The following is a 16,243-nucleotide window of genomic DNA, read 5'->3' on the forward strand; positions in this document are numbered from 1 at the left end:
AATGAGTATTTAAGACAGTGAAAAATTTGCTTTTGCAGTAAGTTGCAATATTTTAATCTTAATGTAAGCAAGCATGGGTTTTGGATATGGACATACCTGACATCACATCCATTTATTCTTTGATTTGGAGAAAGTTACTTAACTTTTCTGCATTATTTTTCTTCTAAATTGAGGATTAATGTACCTTTCTCATAAGAGTGCCTTTACATTTAATGGTTTATGTATTATGACAGTGCCTGGCTGTGATAAATATTCAGTACATATGTATTTCCTATTTTTATAATTATTTCTTCTTCCACTATCTCATGACCCACACTGACTCACTGTTTTCTAAGTGGGAAAGAACTGAATATTTTTAGAAAAGAAATATAATTCACTTTTTAAATTCAAGGGATATTTTCCAGATAATTTGCTGATACAGATATCTGATAGTTACAGGAAATATGTCTTCTGGTTGGTCTGTAGTAACTTTGGTATTCAGTAAGGGTTTTTTTAGTGTGAAAGATGTTTTTGGAATCTATACTTAGTTTACATTTATTACTTAGTTTGCAAACTATGAATAGTATTGGCATATTCAGGGTTCATAGTTATAGCAAGAGAAATTCAAATCTGTTTCACAATATTAACATTTGGAAAGATAATGATCCAGAAAATGAAGTACCAAAAGGTCATCTGGTATTGGGGTGGGGGGGGTCTGAGTTGTATCAGTTGTATCAGTTGTATTTTTTTTTTTTAAGTAGATTGAAGCGGTACCAACGGGAATTCCTTCTGTCCAAATTTCAGCCTTTCAGAATTTATGTTCTTTTGAGACACTTAACTTTGGGCATTTTAGCTGTTAAAGGCACAAGAGTGTGTTGAGAACTTCACTGACACATGATTTCACTTTTGTGTGATTAGGTGGAGAGAGTTCTATTAATTACCTTTCTACGAAAAATATGGGTTTAATGCAGTACTGCTGAGTCCATTTTAAAGGTATTTCTGAAGAATATGACTGACTTCTAAAAACCTTTTATAATCTTTTATGAATATGACAGTAGGTAAGTATGAGTTAAAAAGCTACAAAGAAAGGTAAAAACTGGTGATTTTTGAGATGGTGTAAAAGAAGGTGTGTTTCTAGGTAGAATGAGGTTGAGCCCCTTTCTCAGACACTCAGAGGAGTGCTCTGAGGATTTTAATGACTTTCTAGATCATTTAGCCCTTTTTATAACTTTGTGGAATTAAACCTAGCACATATTCCAACTGTATTAGAGATTTTACTTGTAGAGCTTTCTTTTTTTTTTTTTTTAAAGATTTTATTTATTTATTTGTCAGAGAGAGTGAGCACAGGCAGACAGAGTGGCAGGCAGAGGCAGAGGGAGAAGCAGGCTCCCTGCTGAGCAAGGAGCCCGATGCAGGACTCGATCCCAGTACCCTGGGATCATGACCTGAGCCAAAGGCAGCCGCTTTACCAACTGAGCCACCCAGAGCTTTCTTTAAAGCTGTTTTTCTTTCTTGTTATTCTTCTCTGTTGAAAACCAGATAATTCAGTCATCGGTAATAAGAGAGTAGTAGATTTTGTAGGTTATCAGTCCTTAAGAAAATACACAGTAACCGCAAATAAAATAGTAACAAACTGTGACATGGTTCTTTTGAATGTTGCATTTATTTTCCTATACCCATCTCTTACACTATATATGTTCTGGTGCTGTGTTTACATGATGTCTGGATGTTCGTTGCATCACACAGTTGGTAGATTAGCTGAGAAATTGGTACAGTAGCTGAAGTAAGTGATCCACATGGGTAGAGCAAAAAATATTTAAATCAGTGAGATAATGAGTACTTGTTTGGGCTCTTGCGGAATTTCTCTTTCATACGGACTTTTTTTTTCTTTTTCTTTTTTAAGATTTTATTTATTTGAGAGAGAGAGCTCTCACACGAGAGTGGAGTGAGGGGCAGAGGGAGAAGCAGACTCCCCACAGAGCAGGGATCCCAATGTGGGGCTCAGCCCTGGGACTCTGGGATCATGACCCAAGCCGAAGGGAGGCGCTTAATCGACTGAGCCACCCAGGCACCCCTAAAAGAGACTTCTTTTTTGGAGAAAATGTGCAGACTGGGGCTGTTTCATAGAGTTTCAGCTGGCTACCAGAGAATTATGCTCATAGAGATAAACTTTAGTATCATTAATTTCACTAATCAACTCATGATTCCCTTTTACATATAATGTAAATAATAAAAATTATTCAATAAAAATTATTAAATAAATTTCGTTCTTCAGCATCCTCATACAGTTCTTCATTTCACATGATCTCCCTTTTAGGAACGTGGTGCTTAAACCCAATGATGGCATCTGGATGGGTAACTTTCATTTTGGGGTTCTTCCGCAACCAAATTTTTGTTGAGGTGAATTCTTAACTAAACTTAGGGCAAGCATGCAGCAAAGATGATTATAGCAGTTCTTAAAATAGCAATGAAGTAGAACAATCCAGCTGTACTTTAGTAGGTTAATGGATAAACTATGGTTTATTCATGCAATGAAATACTATCCCCGAGTAAAAATGGATGAACAAGATCCATACTTATCAACGTGGATACATCTCAAGTGCATAATAATGAGTGAAGAAGCAAATTGCCAAAGGATGTCTACAATAGGATGCATTTATGTAGTTTTAAAAGAATGTAGCTTACATGTGTATCTAATGAAATACATTAAAGTACAAGAACGTATGGAAAATAAAACACATTAACTTTAAGAATAGTGGCTAACTCTGGGAGATAAGTTTGGGTGGAGCTCTTTCAGAAAATTGTGTAATGTTTCTTTCTATTTTAAAAACAGTTGAAGCAAATATAAAAATATGTTAACATTTGTTAAAACTGAATGATGGGTGGTCAACATGGAGATGTTCATTATTTTAACAGGTTTATGTATAATTAATATAGTTTGTGAAACTAGCACTTGAAAATTTTAACTTTAATTCTATTATCATTTAAATTCTATGTAATTAGAGAAAAAAATTTAAAAATAAATTTTTTATTTATAATTAGGGCTCTCTTCTGGTATGCTTTATTTATTTTAATTTCTAGTCTCATAGTTGTCTATGGAAAAATAATTCTTTTCTTTATGTAATAGGAAAAGGATGCGCCACTGCAGCTCCACTGTGTAAAGCTTTTCTAAGGAGCGGAGACGGACCAATTATTTAGTCAATTTTATTTTGCTGTTTGACTTGTGCTCCTGCGAAAATGCTTTCCTTAAGATGAGGAATACTTTCGGGGCACCTGGGTGGCTCAGTGGGTTAAAGCCTCTGCCTTCAGCTCTGGTCATGATCCCAGGGTCCTGGGATCGAGCCCCGCATCGGGCTCTCTGCTCAGCGGGAAGCCTGCTTCCCTCTCTCTCTCGCTCTGCCTGCCTCTCTGCCTACTTGTGATCTCTGTCTGTCAAGTAAGTAAATAAAATCTTTAAAAAAAAAAAAAAAAAGATGAGGAATACTTTCTTAAAAGGCTACAGAGGAATTTCCGTTCTAGAGACTCTTAGGGAATGCAAGCTTACATTGATCATGATCTCTCAAAGGATAGGGGAGCAGAATATATCATAAAGTCCTAAAAGGAATTTGGACAGAGTGACTCAGATACAAAATGACCACAGATATCATGTGGTCACTAACACTTTTTAAAATTTGGGTTGGTTACATTTTACTACAGTGTGGTGAAACTGAATTTATACTGTGACTGCAGGTGTCTTAGTCACTGCTCAAAGAAAAATCGAATTCTCTCTTAAATAAGTATTAATAAGTAAATGTGATGAGCATATGTTAAATGGTTCAAGTAGTGAGTAGTAAATTTAATAGCTGATCCCTTATTTAACCTCAGTATTTAAACGAGTTAAATAAACTTTGATTCCTAATGAAGAATACCTGTTATGTGGGGCACCTGAGTGGCTCAGTCGGTTAAGCATCTGCCTTCAGCTCAGGTAATGATCCCAGGGTCCTGCTTCTCCCTCTCCCTCTGCCTACTGCTCCCCCTGCTTTCTTTCTCTTTCCTTTCTCTCTCACTCTCTCAAATAAATAAAATCTTTAAAAAAAAAAAAAAGAATAGCTATTACTAGCATTTTCAAAATAAGTGGGATTTATGTCTCCAGAACAGTATTTTTTGGCATGTATACCCCCTGTTCAGTTTTATGGCCCCACGATGACCTTAAGTACCAGATGTTTTTGATTGGTAAATTAGCCAACATAGTTTGAATTGTATTTGTGTAATTACTTAAAATTGTGGCCATTTAAATGAGAGAATAGTAGCAAAATATTAAAGGAATAAACAATTTGTATCAGAAATTATACTCTATCATGTAATAACAGACACAGATTGTTACAGTACCTGAGAATTTGAAATTCAATTCCTAGTATGATAATATCCATCAAAATGTTTCATGGAGATTGTAATCTGGGAAAATGTATTTTAAAAATTTTGCAGCGGATGCAAAAAGGAGCTAAATGGGCATTGCTGGGCATTTGTTTGACTATATTTACCCCCCTCCTTCCCCCTCCACCCATGGGTAATATCCATTTTAGAGGATTTTCACAATCAGAAGAGTGTAGTTTTAGTAATTTTCAAGGGGAAAATAGCAGGCCATGAGAGAGACCATGAAGTGTAGTGTCCCTGATGGCACTGAAAACTGTCTCCATGTTCTAAGACAGAGACCATTATTTCCTGGGTTGTATAACATTTGTGAGCTGACATGAAATAAAAGCATCTCCATTGTTAGGAAATAACATCAGCAAATTGAGAGTTTCTATCATAAGTAGACACTTTCCTTTTGTGTCCTATATTGACTTTTATTATAGGTGGTGGAAATCTACATCATTTGTAAGTGGCGTCTCTCACTGAGTCCTCACTTAAATGTAGCCCACTTATACCTAGTGGTTACTATGGTTTCAAGAATGCACCAATGAATAAATCATAGTTTCTGACCTCCAGAAGTTTATAATATATTTTGAATAAATGACTTAGTAAGTACATTATACCATTAGTAGCAACATTATAAATAAGTACTTTCTAGGCTAGCCTACTGACTTACTTTATTCAGTGCATTAATTTACAAATCCTTGAACTCTGGATCAGTATTTAAGGGGCCAGTCAGCTCCCATAGTGGTACCATGCATTGCCTTCTGTGTTGTGAGAGGACCGGGATTTGAAGTGGCCTCAACCTCTGGTGATGGTTGGTTTGTCAAGGCTGCAGTGCAAGGTTGAGTGTTCCTCAACCTTCATCAGTGTTGGTAAAGACTTTGGTGGTGGGATATCCAGGAAGCAGCAATTATTGGTGTATAGATTAGTTGTAAGTCAGGTGTTTGGGTCAGAAGTTACCTTGATCCAGAAAAGAAGAAAAAGAAAGAAAAGAAAAAAGAAGTTACTTTGATCCATGTATAAATATATTGACTGAGTCTCTAAAAAAATATTCATTGAGCATTTGCCATGTGTAAAATAGCATAATGTCTTCAATTATTGTTTACTACATTCATGATATAAGGTCTGGTTTACAACATTTTAAAAATTTTTAAAAGATTACTTATTTGAGAGAGAGAATGAGAGTGTGCACATGCTGGGCTAGGGGCAGAGGGGGAGAGAGAATCCACAAGCAGACTCCGCACTGTGTGCAGAGCCTGACATGGGGGCTACATCCAAGACCCTGAAGTCATGACATGAGCTGAAACAGGTGTCGGCCACTCAACCAACTGAGCCAGCTGTTCAGGTGCCACCCAGGTGCCCCTGGTTTACTACATTTTAATAAAATGAAGCCAATTCAAACTTCAGAAAGAAAGTGTAAGTGCCTACAATTTTAAAATTTTGCAGTGGATATGAAATACAATTTACTACTCTATTGTTTATTGTCCTGTCTTAATGTCTTGTCATTCTAATCTCTAATTATCATTACTCTTACCTACAATTATTGCAGTTGTTTTAATCAATATACCTGTTTTAAAACAGTAAGTGAGACCAGAGAGTAAGCCTGGAAGTGCTGTTTTACTGGCTTTTTCTTTGAGGGTGGTATCTATAGAGAGCCGTGATTCTAGCCAGAAAGACAGAACATGATAGCATGTAAACTCCTTAAGGACAGGAGCTCCTTTATGTGGGCCTAGTCTCGCCGCAGATATTTATTGAGTACTTGTTATAGATCCGGACTATGTTAAGCAGCTGGGCTATAATAGAGAATAAGACATTTTTGGCTTTCACAGAAATTTTAGACTGGCATACCCGGAACATAATAGACAAAAAAAAAACCATGTGGTGTTAGTTGTGGAAATTTCAGCATTTGAAAGTTGATGTATTTATGACTTACAAATTTATCTTTCACTAAATCGTTAAGGGAAAAGGACTTCATCCAGAGAATAAAGTTTACCAGAGATGAACAAAGAGAATCCTACATGATTTAATTTTCTCCTTGCAAGTGAGATAGTAGTTCACTAGCAAATTTGTTGCACATTAATTTTTTTTAAAATTTATATTCTGCTGTCATAAAGGGATTTAAGGCAGTTTGCAAAAATGTGTAATATGGCAAGATGGAATAAAGAAACAGAATGACTGGAGCCAGGAGTGAGATTGGAATACATAGCACACATATACTATGAAGTCCTAGTCACTTAACAGATGGCATCATATGAGACTCTCTCTCACCACGAAATCTGTACCCCTGTCTATATCTGTAACTGTGTCTGTGTATCTGTACTCTAGATCTATTTCCTTTTTTTTTTTTTTAAGATTTTATTTATTTATTTGAGAGAGAGGGAGATCACAAGTAGGCAGAGAGGGAGGGGGAAGCAGGCTCCCTGCTGAGCAGAGAGCCCGATGTGGGGCTCGATCCCAGGACTCTGGGATCACGACCCGAGCTGAAGGCAGAGGCTTTAACCCACTGAGCCACCCAGGTGCCCCTATTTCCTTTTTTATTAAAACATAGACCCTTCCTCCTGTGAAAGATCAGTTCTAAAACACGTGTTCCAGATGCTGTCCTCTTTCACTTCGTCCAGGACTTTGTTTCTTCCCTCTGTCCCTTGCATCTAGGATTGGTGTCATTGTCAATGCAAACATGTTCAGCTATCTCTCATTTCCCCAGCCCTGCACATACAGAAAACACACCCCTTATCTTCACATTCTTCTCTAGGTATTGCTCCATTTCTGTCATTTTGACAGTGTTTTTCAAGAGTTCTTTACATGAACTTAATTTTCTTGTGCTTACCTCCCTTTTATTTTTATTTATTTATTTTTTACCTCGCATTTAAAGTCAACCTACTACAATCTGGTTTTCAGTCCCCTGTCACCACTGAAACTGTGACCATGCTCAGCATTGATTTCTGTGTTGGCACATGCACTGGACACTTTTCAGCTCTCATCCTATGAGACCCCAGCAACATTGACCTAATTGACCAGGCCTTTCTCCTGGAAACACTCTGCTTTGCTTTTATGGGCGCACATAGCCTCATGCTTCTCCCACCTCTCAGGTCACTTCTCAGCCAGTTGTTATCGCTTGTTCCTCATCCTAACCAACCTCTAGGTGCAGGACCTCCTTACAGCTTGGTTCTGTTCCTTCCCTTTCTCTTAGGACACACCCAGTGATACTCTGCATTGTCTTCATTTCACATATTATCCATATGCCTTCCCAAGTTTATATCAATAGCTGAGACCTTTTTTCTGAACTTCATACTCATGTTTTTAGCTGCCTTTGATAGGTACTCTAGGATTTCTCACTGGCATCTTGAAATTAACATAAAAAAAATCCTGCTTATCTTAACCAGAATCTTGCACTCAGAATCCTATCTTTTTTTACTCTTCTCCATTATGGTAAATGGTACCACCAAAACACAGTTCAGGGGAGAACCTAGAAGTCATTTTTGATACCTCCTTCTTTATACTCCACTTATGTCTAATATATCACCAGGTCCTAGTTCTAGGACAATACCCCTCTCATTTGTTTACCTCTTTCTCTTCTACCAAATTGGCGACCTTGTATGAAATTAAAGAACCCAGGCTTCCTTCTTCCACTGAGAAGATGAGCCAGGTCAGTATTTGCAAGGATACTCCTTGCAAAATTAATTTGGGCACTGTATGTGAATGTGTTTACCATAAAATAGGCTTAAAACTTTTGAGAGGAGTGTAAATCATCACCATTGGAATACATTGCTAAAGCACCTATAGAATGTTTTGTAAGCAATGCAGCTTTCTAATATACTTGTCAAGATGAAGTTGATGTTAAAAGTACATAAAAGAAACTAAAGGAAGTATAAAATAGTTAAAAGTTGGGGACCCCTACCAAAAATGATAGATGTTTGTTTTAGAATACAGGTTCCTGTGGTGCCTGGGTGGCTCAGTGGGTTAAGCTTCCGACTCCTCATTTTGGCGCAGGTCATGATCTTGGAGTCCTGGGATCAAGCCCCTTGTCAGGCTCTGTGCTCAGCAGGGAGTCTTGAAGATTGTTTCTCTCTCTCTCTGTCTCTCCCCCTGCTCAAGCTTGTTCGGTCTCTCTTTCTCTCTCTCAAATAAATAAATCTTGAAAAAAAAAAAAAAAAGAATACAAGTTCCTCGTCCCTTTCTTGGACCCCTTGAGGCAATGTATGTTTTAGAATTCAGAATTTTTTGATCTTTAAAGTGATGTGCATAAACCGTGTATTATGTAACACTTTCTGTGGGATCTTTGGTACCACCCCATAACCATATTAATATTTATTTTTTTAAAGATTTAAAAATTATTTTTAAGTGATCTGTTCAGCCAATGTGGGGCTTGAACATAAAAACCCCAAGACCAAGAGTCATTCTACTGACTGAGCCAACCAGTCGCCCTTTTCATATTAACATTTCTACAGCAAAATATATGAATATTCACACTAAAGGGGCAAAAACTAACCTCATATTAGTTCAGGTCAGGTTTGCTGTCAGATAAGTTTAAATCAGATTAGATTTTGCCAGAGTTTGAATTATGAAAAAACTTAGTTTTCAGAGTTTTTTGGACTTTGGATTTTTCTTTCTTTTTTTCTTTTTTAAAGATTTTATTCATTTGATGGGGAGGTACTTTGGATTTCTGGTTAGGGTTTTGTGGATCTGTAGATCGTTTGCAGCTTTATCTAACAATAATTCGGACACGTAGACCACATTTTTGGGGGGGAACTCTCTGATCATGGTGTTAAAAGCATACCCTCTGCTTGTACAAGGTACCTTATTTCTCTCTCAAATGTAGCAGGAGGTTGTGTTTCCAATGGGATCTAAAGATGGAGTCAGATTGTTAAGAACCAAGGTTTGGTTTTTGTTTTAAAGGGCCATCTGAGAGTTTAACTGCTTTACCTTTCACTGTAAAGGAGATAATTTGAAGTGTAGATGGAATACCTTAACATGAATCTAGCTTTGTTCTGTGACTCAGAGAATTTAAGAGCTGGAGGGGATGCTTGAGTCTGTCTTGCTCATTTTACAGATGTCCTTGATCTCTGAAAGACCATGCAAGGCAAAAGAGGACCCCATATTTTTGACTGTTCAACATCGCACAGCTTTTTTTTTTTTATCAGAGTTAATTAATATAATAAAGGCCTCTGAAGGAAAGTTACTGTAATAGTAGAAAAGAAGCAGAGTTTAGGGATTCTGTCTCCCAAAGGAATGTAGAATGAGAACCTTAAAAGTTTACCTGGAGAGAACTATCCCCAGAAGAAGCCCCATGATTAGGCAGTTTTATAACAAACATGTAAAGCAATGAGAGAGCTTAAGAAAGTTTGAGTGCTATTTGAATGCTTGAGGCAAATCTTAAAGATTTCCTTATAGGGGATCATAAAAATATTAGAAAACAAAAATTTCAGGTTTTTCTTAGGGATACATTAATTGAGAAAGAATGTTAGGTTTGTTTTATTTTGTTTTGTTTGTAATGTAGGCTCCATGCCCAAGAAAGAATGTTAGGTTAAATAGAGTTACATTTAAGTATGTGAGATAAAACTTTATAACTCAAGCTTTCCACATATAGCTGTAGTATTCTTTCCTAGTTACGTTTTCTTAGCAGTCATTTCTTTTTCTCATTGCTCTGAGTCTTAGGTAGACGTATCTTCTTGGAAGAAGTCAAACATATTAAAACAAAATGAGACAGATTTATAAATACTGATATAAAAGATGTCTATGAAATAGTATATTAGCTAGCTTTCTGTTGCTGTTTAACAAATTGCTACAAATTTAGTGGTTTAAAATAACACAAATTTATTGTTTTTGTGGTTCTTTGGGTTAAAAGTATGACAAGTCTCACTGGGCTAAAATCAAGGTGTCAGCAGGGCTACATTCTTTTCTGGAGGCTCTAGGAGGGAATCTGTTTCCTTGCCTTTTCCAGCTTCTAGAGGCCACCCACATTCTTTGGTTTATGCTCCCCGCCTTCCCATCTTCAAAGCCAGCAGTCTCTCTGACCGCGTCAGCACATCTCTTTCTCTGACTCTCCTTCTGCCTCCCTCTAGGCACTTCTAAGGAGGCTTGTGATAAGCACAAGGATAACCCAGTAATCTCCCTATCTTCGGGTTGGCTGATTAGCAACTTGAGTTCCCCTTTGCCATTAACCTAAGCTATTCATAGGTTCTTGGCATTAGGATGTGGGCATCTTTGGGGACCATTAATCTGCCTAGCATATATAGTAAGTGACAAAGGGAAGTTGCAAAACAGTTTTTCTGGCTTTAATTCCATTTGGATTTGGAAAAATGCGCGGTGGTGAAAATATGGCAAAAGATGAAATCTACTTTAAGAAAACTCTGTATTAAAAAAATGTAACACTAAAAGAGGAAAAAGGCTGACTGTTTTGTTCACTGCACCAAAAGGGTCTCAACATTTTTGATTGTCAGGCGGTAGGATAAAATTCAATTTACAGTCAGTCAGTGATGGAAGCAGAGTGTGCTCGTGTATGTACTTCCACACCCTCCCTGAGGTGTTCTCTGGTTTGTGCTGGGTAGTGTTTAACTTTAATCAAGGGAGCAGTTATTCCTTGATCTCTGATGGATAAACACAGGTTAGATCTGGCTTCAAGAATTTCTCTGTATACCATGAACTATACATTTTCCTAATGGTTAATTATTATCACACACAAGGCGTAGTACCACTTAATAGTAGTTATTTAAAAATAATCACTTATTAAATTAATAGCACTTATTGAATCTATTCAGGTATATGTTTTATTTACATGCTACCCTTCGTCCAACTTTGAATGATTCAAAATCTTTCTAAAGTAAGCATTAGGTAGAGAGTAATTTCCTCCAGATACACAGATGGCGAATGGTAAGAATTCACAGGCAACCTGGAGTAAACAGATGGGTCTTACATCACTCCTGCTGGTATGGGCTCTTTTCAGAGTACAGTGACCATGCCATATCCTTTGCAGAAAAATCATAAATTTGGCTTTGGTCTTTTTGTGGTTGACACAAACAAAACCTCATTGCCATTATGTATTTTCATGAGTTTTGGTGCCCTTAAAAATATGAATTTTTGGTTGAAATGCATTGAGCATTTCTGTCTGCTTATTTATATTTCTGTCTCTTTATTAAACACTGAGTTTCTAAACTGATTGGTCATGATATTTGTACCGTAATTTCATATAGCTATTTATTATTAAATGGTGGATTTTGAAACAGAAACAGATATTTTAAAACCCCATTATCTCCAGCCTTTTGTACTGTGGTTTCGAGTTGAGGTTGATTTGAGGAAAATACTCCTAGTTCCAATAAATAGAAATCTTTCTAACCTTAATAATATTTTTTGTGTGCATTGCTGAAAACTGTAAATTAAAACTACTTGAATCTGATACATTACTGAAGAGATTTTAGAAATTCTTTCATACTTAATTGGTGTTTATATGTTCATGTGTTCCAGAAGCATTTTAAAAGTAACCCTTAACGTGTGTGAAATGAGTAAGAAAAAGAATTTTCAGATTGAACTTCCTTATTTATAATAAAAAATAAAATCCGATGCCTGACAAAGTACAGCTTAATTGTAGGTAGTCTTGTCTTCCTTTGACGTTACATTAGATGGTCAGCAGGCATTTTTATAAGCTTAGTGGGCAGGCTCAGTCTAGATATTCGACTTTGGCAGGCGGGATATGAAATAGTTGAAATAGTTTCACTGCATATTTATTGCCTAGTGAATGTGCACTTGTTAGAGAGCTGCCCCCTCCCCACTTTTTTTAAAATCTGAGGAATGAAGTAGCACTGAATGCTTTCATTGCTCTTTGTGCTTACCTGTGTTTGCCATCTAGGTTTTTATATACCTTTCACAAAGAAGAAATGATGTGGTGATGGAGTGCTCCCCCTGACTGATGGACTCAAAGAAGAGAAGGTAAAAGCATTTCTTGTTTTACCTTATTCTTCTAGGAAAACACAACAAGCTATTCCACATACGCGGGGCTTCTCTTTGGTTTAATTTTCTCGTTTGTGGTTATTAAGTAGGAATAGTGATGTTTATGTTGATTGGTAAAGAGAGAAAGATACTATAATAACACTGATTGGTGATAAGCTTTGTTGCTGGTTTCTTTCTTATGCTTGTAAAAAGGCAGAAAGTGTCTTCATCATTTTAAAGCTTTTGAAGCCATTTTTTCTCACAAATAATTTCAGGTCTTCAGGCATAGCTTTATTAGTTATAATCCTCGTTTACCCTTAGAAAATGGGACTGAGTTTGTGGCTCTCCTTTCATATAACCATGGTTATGCCTAATCATAACTAAGAGGAATATTACTTAGCAAAAGCAGAGAAATTTATAGGTATTATAAAATAAATAAAACCAAAAAACTTTCTGTGCCTCATTAAAATTAGCATTAGTGTTCTAGAAAAAAGAATGTATCATCAGTGGCAACAGAGGGAAACTTGCTATAAAGGAAACCCAGCATATCTTAATAGACCTTTTTCTTCAAAGGGTAGGCAGTTATGGTATGGTCATTATCATGAAGCTTTGTGTCTTGTGTCCTTTGAACCAGGATCATCACATGGATAGAATTCTTGGGCTAGAACATGAGTAAAGCATGAAGGATTTTATTGTTTCTGATACAAATTTGATTCTTAAAAAGCTAAATAACAATTATAGAACTTACTCAGTGTAAAGAAAATATGGATCTCTATTCCTTACCAAATACTTTTTTTAGCATGTTCAAAACTAAAATTTTGAAATAAGACCCCAACTTGGGACATGTTACAACTTTATCATCTAAACAATGATTTAATAAATGGAGAAGGTAAAATCTTAAAATTCTGTGCTATTAACTCTAAAATGTCAGAAAATAGTCCAGGTTTTGTTTATTTCTTAGAGAGAGAAGTAATTTGTGGGTTTAGATTCTCTTCAAGCCTTTTCTGTAAATAGTTGCTTTATCTCTGCTCCTGTGTCCCAACCAAAGGTAGGTGCTGAGCGATCTGACCCAGTCACCCATGTGCTGGTAAAAGATACAGATCTAATGAAATTAGTAAAAAAAAAAAACCCAAATACAGTTTTAATTGCAGGACCAATTAAGCTGTTTTTCTTAATGTTTGTAGCTCAACAGAAGCAGAAGGATCCAAAGAAAGAGGCCTGCTCCACGTGTGGCAGGCAGGATCCTATTCTGTAACACCAGAGAGACTGCCAGGCTGGGGAGGAAAGACTGTTCTTCAAGCAGCCCTTGGAGTGAAGCATGGAGTTCTTCTGACTGAAGGTATTGAAAAGAGCCTTTTCACTTAAAGGTTCTTTGGCTTAACAAATGCTCACTGAAATGCTAACAGTACCTGTGTGTAAGATCAGGTAAGAGAGTTACTGGATATCAGAAATGCTTAACGAAGATTGTTAGAGCCTGTCCTCATTGTGTTTTCAAAATATGTTCTTACTCCCTTCGTCAAAAATCAGATTAGTTCTTAAATTTAAGATCCATCATATCTAGCATAAAAGGGAAAATTACAGTTTGTAAATTTTATAGTAATAAGTAATGAAGAATTAACTGTGGAACGATTACGTATTCAGAAACTCTTTTGCTGTGCCTTTGTTCATTAAATGTATTAGAAGAATCACGCTCATACTAGCTAGTGTTTATCACACAACCATGCCTGCCGGCCACGGCACCGGGCACTTTGTACCACCTCGCCGAGTCGTCACAACCATGTTGTGAGGCAGGCCACTGTTGGTGTCCCCACTTCACAGATGAGGAAACTGAAGGTCAGGAGGTGAAATGATTTCCCCAAGCCCCCACAGCTCTTGGAGTGTCAGAGTCAGAATTGGAATTCAGAGTCTGATTTCAAAGCCCGCTTTTTACACTGCTTGGCTGTACTGCATCAGTACAGTTTTTCTCAGGCATAAACAGCAGCTTATAAGAACATGTAATGAAATCTATAAATCTATAACAGAAACAGAAGCTATAATTTATAGAGAGAGTTGCCTTTAATTCTGACAGCAGTTTAACAACTCAATCATGGCAAATTTGACTTCAACTAATTTCTAAATTTCAATTCCATAAGCCATTTATTAAGTGTTCAGTAATGCTTTGCTATTTTCTTCGTAGGAACTAAGGGAAGACAAATTCTACAAAGCAAATTTAACTCTGACCTTGGTAATTTTGTGGGGTAAACATGAATTTCTTTCTAGCCTCTTTATTATTATATCACTTTTATTATAATAATATAGAATAATCTTATTATTAGGCCAGAATTTGGAAAAAGCTTTATTGTAAAAATGTGAACTATATTCAATCACTATCTGCCCTGGGGGCTTCAAAATATATCATTCTCAAGCACCTGTAAGTGGAATTCTGTTGTTTTATTTACCCTTCAGTAAGATATTTAGGAACCCTTCATGAACATGATTTTTAAATCTCTAGAATCATACCTTAAGTGGGAGAACTGAGGGAAGACATTTTAAAAATATATGAATAGCCTATCATTGTTCATGTTTAAGCAGTGTCCTGGTTTTACATGTCAAAGCTACAGGGTGCCTGGGTGACTCAGTTGGTTAAACGACTGCCTTTGGCTCAGGTCATGATCCTGGAGTCCTGGGATCGAGTCCTGCATCAGGCTTTCTGTTCAGCAGGGAGTCTGCTTCTCCCTCCACCCTCCCCTTCTCGTGCTCTCTCTCTCTCTCATTCTCTCTCTCAAATAAATAAATAAAATCTTTAAAAAAAAAAAAAGCTACCAAAAAAAAAAAAGTCTTACATAAGTGTGTAGTTTGAAATGACAAAAAGATCTCCAGTGCTATCTTTTCCAGATGAGAAAATGTTACTGATGGAATGTTGGAAATTTTCAAGTTCTTTTTTTCTATTCAGTTTGACTCTCAGCTCATAATTCAGTGAGGACACTTCATTGAATCACTATTTTTGAGGTACTCCAGGTTGAAAAAAGGGAAGAGTTGTCTGAATATCCATTTCTTTGCTCGATTTCTCTCTCTAGTGGAGTGATACTCATTGAAAGAGCTGGTGAGCTGTTGCAAGTGTGTATCGCTGTATCACTCGGGAAGAAAACTTTAAATATCTTAACCAGTGAGCTGATTTTCTCAGTACTCTTTATCCAAACTGGAAATTCCTTAATAAAAGCTCATGTCTTCCTTCTAGCCACTGTTGTGTTCTTTCTTACATAGATGTTCTGTTTAGTTAATTTGAGTATATAAATGTATTTGCTGTGTATAATAGGCCAAAGCTAAAGAATGCATTTTTTTTTCATTATCAGCTCAGTTGTTGCTTTGTGGGAAAAAAAATACAACTATAAATCTACTTCATTATTTCTTTATTTAAAAAAAATGGATGAGTCTCTGGTCATATGGAAAAGAAGGAATAGTGGGCTTGTTTTAGTATTTTTCAAAACCCATGGCCAAATCTTTGTTCCATTTGAATTTTTCAGCTAGCACGGGTCATATGCACACACCCCCAAACTACCACAGCACTGCAGTGTTATTATGACTTGGTAGCACACCTGGACAGAAGCAGGTCCTTATCATTCCTGTGCCCAACTCACTGGTGCCTTTCATTTTACTTCTAAAGCCAGCCAGTTGCCCTTTATTCTAAAACAAGCTATCATAGCTTTTACCGTTTTGGGGGTTGTTTTTTTGCTTCGTTTTGTGATTTGCTTTTTAAACAAATGACACCTTAAAATGCTATATAGTGCGCAATATATATGATATATAACGTTTAAAATTGTACGTGATATTGTACACATCACAAAGACAGCCATGTCTTATTAACACTGGTGCTTTTGTACAACCGGAAGTATAAAGCTGGTTTCTTAGTTTTGGCCGAAATGAATCTCTGATATTTTTATGCTACGGCATAATTTTCTGCTGCTCT

The 16,243-nt window shown here is 36.6% G+C and overlaps 1 protein-coding gene across 1 annotated transcript in view; it reads left to right on the forward strand.

The window, feature by feature from the left end:
- Positions 1-16,243, forward strand: part of ALS2 (alsin Rho guanine nucleotide exchange factor ALS2) — a gene marked incomplete at its 5' end in the record, with an annotated part of 87,739 nt that overhangs the window by 14,761 nt on the left and 56,735 nt on the right. Inside the window, 2 exons of the mRNA XM_080799455.1 lie at positions 13,312-13,345; positions 13,482-13,636. Of these exons, the coding sequence (XP_080655581.1) occupies positions 13,312-13,345; positions 13,482-13,636 (189 nt within the window). The remainder of the gene's footprint in view (positions 1-13,311; positions 13,346-13,481; positions 13,637-16,243) is intronic.

Source organism: Martes martes, assembly GCF_963455335.1.
Source record: "Martes martes genome assembly, chromosome: 3".
NCBI classification, from domain to species: domain Eukaryota; kingdom Metazoa; phylum Chordata; class Mammalia; order Carnivora; family Mustelidae; genus Martes; species Martes martes.